Below are 5,000 nucleotides of genomic sequence, written 5' to 3'. Positions count from 1 at the left end.
GAGAGAGAGATCGAGATCGAGAGAGAGATCGAGATCGAGAGAGAGAGAGAGAGAGAGAGATCGAGATCGAGAGATCGAGAGAGAGAGAGATCGAGATTGAGAGTGAGAGAGATCGAGAGAGAGAGAGAGAGAGAGAGAGAGAGAGATCGAGAGAGATCGAGAGAGAGAGTGAGAGATCGAGAGAGAGAGATCGAGAGAGATCGAGAGATCGAGAGAGATCGAGAGAGAGAGAGAGAGATCGAGATCGAGAGATCGAGAGAGAGAGAGAGAGATCGAGATCGAGAGATCGAGAGAGATCGAGAGAGAGAGAGAGATCGAGAGAGAGAGAGATCGAGATCGAGAGTGAGAGAGTGAGAGAGATAGAGAGAGAGAGAGAGAGAGAGATCGAGAGAGAGAGTGAGAGAGAGATCGAGAGAGAGAGTGAGAGATCGAGAGAGAGAGATCGAGAGAGATCGAGAGATCGAGAGAGATCGAGAGAGAGAGATCGAGAGAGTCAAGATCGAGAGATCGGAGAGAGAGAGAGAGGAGATCGAGATCGGAGAGAGATTATCGAGATCAGAGAGAGAGAAGATGCGGAGATAATCGAGATCAGAAGAAGAATCGAAGAGAGAGAGATCGAGATTGAGAGTGAGAGAGATCGAGAGAGAGAGAGAGAGAGAGAGAGAGAGAGAGAGATCGAGAGAGATCGAGAGAGAGAGTGAGAGATCGAGAGAGAGAGATCGAGAGAGATCGAGAGATCGAGAGAGATCGAGAGAGATCGAGAGAGAGAGATCAAGAGAGAGAGAGAGAGAGATCGAGAGAGAGAGAGAGAGAGAGAGAGAGAGAGTTTATCTGGACTTCAGCTTCATCTGATTTATTTGGCGATAAATATACAGAGAGTATAAAAGATCAGGAGGTCTTCAGACAGGAAGAACAGGAGGCTGTGAAACCCAAACATTACAGGACACTTCAGACATGAAGACGTATCAGAGTTAAAGGAACAGAAAAGCTTCTTAAATATGATCAAAAGTCTGTTGCTGGCCTTCAGCTGCAAAAAAGAGATCACATCTTTTAGCCAGTGAGAGGAGAGAAGAGGAGAGAAGAGGAGAGGAGAGAAGAGGAGAGGAGAGACGCGAGTGTGCAGAGAAGTATGACAGAGGTCGAGGCATCAGGACATGAGTGTGAGAGAGACGGACGGGGAGACGGACGGGGAGACAGACGGGGAGACAGACGGGGAGACAGACGGGGAGACAGACGGGGAGACGGACAGAGAGACGGACGGGGAGACGGACAGAGAGAGGCAGACAGAGAGACGGACAGAGAGACGGACAGAGAGAGGCAGACAGAGAGACGGATAGAGAGACAGACAGAGAGACGGACAGAGAGAGGCAGACAGAGAGACGGATGGAGAGACGGACAGAGAGAGGCAGACAGAGAGACGGACAGAGAGAGGCAGACAGAGAGACGGACAGAGAGACGGACAGAGAGAGGCAGACAGAGAGAGGGACAGAGAGACGGACAGAGAGACAGAGAGAGGCAGACAGAGAGACGGATAGAGAGACAGACAGAGAGACGGACAGAGAGAGGCAGACAGAGAGACGGACTGAGAGACGGACAGAGACACGGACAGCAGACACACACAGGATCAGACGCTCCGATGTCCTCAGCTTCAGACCAGCAGACTGAGTTCTGTATGATTTTGACTCTACATTTAAACCTAAATGTTGTTTCTCTTCGTTTCAGTTCATTAATTACTTAAATCCCTTCTTTATTTATAACACTCCTCTGTTTACGTCTATATGCTGCGAATCAGTCATTAATAACCTGACAATAAAATTAAAAAGTATTTGCCCCCCCAGGAGCCGTCGGCGTTCTCCGGGCCGCAGGTGGGGGTGGAGCCCAGAACACAGGGTTCATGTGTAATATTTGATGTCCAGTGAGCTGAAGGTCACCTACACAACCTCCTCTGATAACACCAACATTCAGCTCTGTTCAGAAGAATAAAGAACCTCCATGATTGAGTTTTTAATGATGTCCCTCTGAGAGAAACGTCCACTGAACAGATCTGAATCTTCTCTCACCTTCATTCTGTTCATTCAGTGGCTTCATTGTGTGAACTGAAACAGCCAGTGTGTGTGTGTGTGTGTGTGTGTGTGTGTGTGTGTGTGTGTGTGTGTGTGTGTGTGTCTGTGTGTGTGTGTGTCTGTGTGTGTCTGTGTATGTGTGTGTGTGTGTCTGTGTGTATGTGTGTATGTGTGTGTGTGTGTGTGTGTGTGTCTGTGTGTGTCTGTGTGTGTCTGTGTGTGTGTCTGTGTGTGTGTCTGTGTGTGTGTCTGTGTGTGTCTGTGTGTGTGTCTGTGTATGTGTGTGTGTGTGTGTGTGTGTGTGTGTGTGTGTGGGTCTGTGTGTGTCTGTGTGTATGTGTGTGTGTGTGTGTGGGTCTGTGTGTGTCTTTGTGTGTGTGTGTGTGTCAGTGTGTGTGTCTGTGTGTGTGTGTGTGTGTGTGTGTGTGTGTCTGTGTGTGTGTCTGTGTATGTGTGTGTGTGTGTATGTGTGTGTGTATGTGTGTGTCTGTGTGTGTGGGTGTGTATGTGTGTGTGTGTCTGTGTGTGTGTGTATGTGTGTGTGTGTGTGTGTGTGTACATGTGTACATGTGTGTGTGTGTGTGTGTCTGTGTACATGTGTGTGTGTGTGTGTGTGTGTGTGTGTGTGTGTGTGTGTGTGTGTGTGTATAAAACAGTAGACAGCTCAGTACTCAGTAGTAGAAACACTGCTGGTTCATACAGGGATCTGTTTACGGTGTTCTAGCAGCAATTTAGGAAAGAAATGTGCAGAAATTGCAAATGGAGTGAAATATTGTTTAATTGTGTGTGTGTTTGTGTGTGTGTGTGTGTGTATGTGTGTGTGTGTGTGTGTTCATACCTGACCAGGTGTTTGATGAGCAGTTGCAGCATCTCACGGTTCTGCTCTGGCAGTTTGTACACCAGAGAGTGCACGGCCCCCAACCGGTAATCTACATTCTCTGATTCTACACACACACACACACACACACACACACACACACACACACACACACACACACACACACACACACACACACACAGTCACACACACAGTCACACACACAGTCACACACACACACAGTCACACACACAGTCACACACACAGTCACACACACAGTCACACACACAGTCACACACACAGTCACACACACAGTCACACACACACACACACACACAGACACACACACACACAGACACACACACAGACACAGTCACACACAGACACAGTCACACACAGACACACACAAACACACACACACACACGGCATTATGGCTCCATGGTTCTCGAGTCATTAAGGCGTCATATGCAACACCAGCACACTCTGTGTGTGTGTGTGTGTGTGTGTGTGTGTGTGTGTGTGTGTGTACATTGTCAGTAAAATGTAATAATTAGATTAGGTGTAAAAAAACAAGAAGATTAGTCACACACACACACACACACACACACACACACACACACACACACGCGCGCGCGCGCGCACGCCCACACACACCATAGAAATGAGTTTGTTCTCTTCAGAAAATACAAACAAACAAAAACAAATAAAACGATAAACTAAAGAAAATGTATCTTTTAAATGAAACTTTGGTTGGTTTTCATTTAGTTTCGTTTATTTGCATTTGAACGAGATGAATGTGCTGTTATATCACACACACACACACACACACACACACACAAAATCATACACACTCTGGGCAGTGAGAAAGAAAGTGGTATCATGTGGAATAACCTAATATGTGTGTGTGTGTGTGTGTGTGTGTGTGTGTGTGTGTGTGTGTGTGTGTGTGTGTGTGTGTGTGTGTGCTTTTTCAATGATATTGTGAACAGATGCCCACATACACACACATATAGTGTGATATGTTACCAGTAATACCAGAAATTCCAGTTTACCAGTAATACCAGAAATTCCAGTTTAGTGTGTGTGTGTGTGTGTGTGTGTGTGTGTGTGTGTGTGTGTGTGTGTGTGTGTGGTCATACTTGCTGCACTGATAAGATCCCTGTGCAAGTTGTAAGTCATTAGTGGTTCACTCAGGCTCCTGCAGGAACACACACACACACGCACACACACACACACACACACACAATTACATAAGAGAAACATGATTTAAACATTGTGTGCACTGACTGTGTGTGCGTCAGTGTGTGTCAGTGTGTGTGTGTCAGTGTGTGTCAGTGTGTGTGTGTGTGTCAGTGTGTGTCAGTGTGTGTGTGTGTCAGTGTGTGTGTGTGTGTCAGTGTGTGTGTGTGTGTCAGTGTGTGTGTGTGTGTGTGTCAGTGTGTGTCAGTGTGTGTGTACTGACCTCAAATAGAACTTCATGGCGCTGGTGATGGTTTTGATGTCCCACTCACTGCTGTCCAAATCCACATCACCAGGACATTTTGAGTCTTCACACACACACACACACACACACACACACACACACACACACACACACACACACACACACACACACAATGAATAGAATGACACTGACTTAGCAGAGCTGTGTGTGTAAGAGAGAGAGAGAGAGAGAGAGAGAGAGAGGGAGCTCGAGAGGTTAGAGAGCGGTCAAGGTCATTCTCATGCATATTTGCAGGAGCTTAATGCACTCTCTCTCTCTCTGACACACACACGCACACACACGCACACACGCACACACACACACTCGCTCACCAAAGAAGGCGTTCAGCAGTTTCTGCACTTGGATGTTGCTTCCGACGGTCCTGTAAACCCCCTCCTGAGTCAGACCTGTGTGTGTGTGTGTGTGTGTGTGTGTGTGTGTGTGTGTGTGTGTGTGTGTGTGTGTGTGAGAGAGAGAGAGAGCAGATATTAGGGAGAAACATGGAGCAGTACATCAGTAAACAGGAGCAGTGGCAGAGGCTGTATCTGTGTGCAGTGTGATATTTACTACACACTTAACACCACACACTTAACACCACACACTTAACACCGCACACTTAACACCGCACACTTAACA

The 5,000-nt window shown here is 47.1% G+C and overlaps 1 protein-coding gene and 1 long non-coding RNA gene across 3 annotated transcripts in view; one reads left to right on the top strand and one right to left on the bottom strand.

Annotated features, from left to right (window-relative positions):
- Window positions 1-5,000, bottom strand: part of ophn1 (oligophrenin 1) — a 37,427-nt gene that overhangs the window by 18,778 nt on the left and 13,649 nt on the right. For both annotated transcript variants that reach the window (XM_047809067.1, XM_047809068.1), the window contains exons 14-17: window positions 4,697-4,771; window positions 4,344-4,428; window positions 4,021-4,079; window positions 2,902-3,007 (exon numbers count right to left, since the gene is read on the bottom strand). In XM_047809067.1, coding sequence (XP_047665023.1) covers window positions 2,902-3,007; window positions 4,021-4,079; window positions 4,344-4,428; window positions 4,697-4,771 — 325 coding nt within the window. The remainder of the gene's footprint in view (window positions 1-2,901; window positions 3,008-4,020; window positions 4,080-4,343; window positions 4,429-4,696; window positions 4,772-5,000) is intronic.
- The window catches only part of LOC125140280, a 22,809-nt gene continuing 18,604 nt past the window's right edge, over window positions 796-5,000 (top strand). The window contains exon 1 of the long non-coding RNA XR_007139570.1: window positions 796-825. This is a non-coding gene — a long non-coding RNA (uncharacterized LOC125140280). The remainder of the gene's footprint in view (window positions 826-5,000) is intronic.

Source organism: Tachysurus fulvidraco, chromosome 26, assembly GCF_022655615.1.
Source record: "Tachysurus fulvidraco isolate hzauxx_2018 chromosome 26, HZAU_PFXX_2.0, whole genome shotgun sequence".
Lineage (NCBI taxonomy): Eukaryota > Metazoa > Chordata > Actinopteri > Siluriformes > Bagridae > Tachysurus > Tachysurus fulvidraco.
This window is presented reverse-complemented; position numbering and strand designations above follow the sequence as displayed.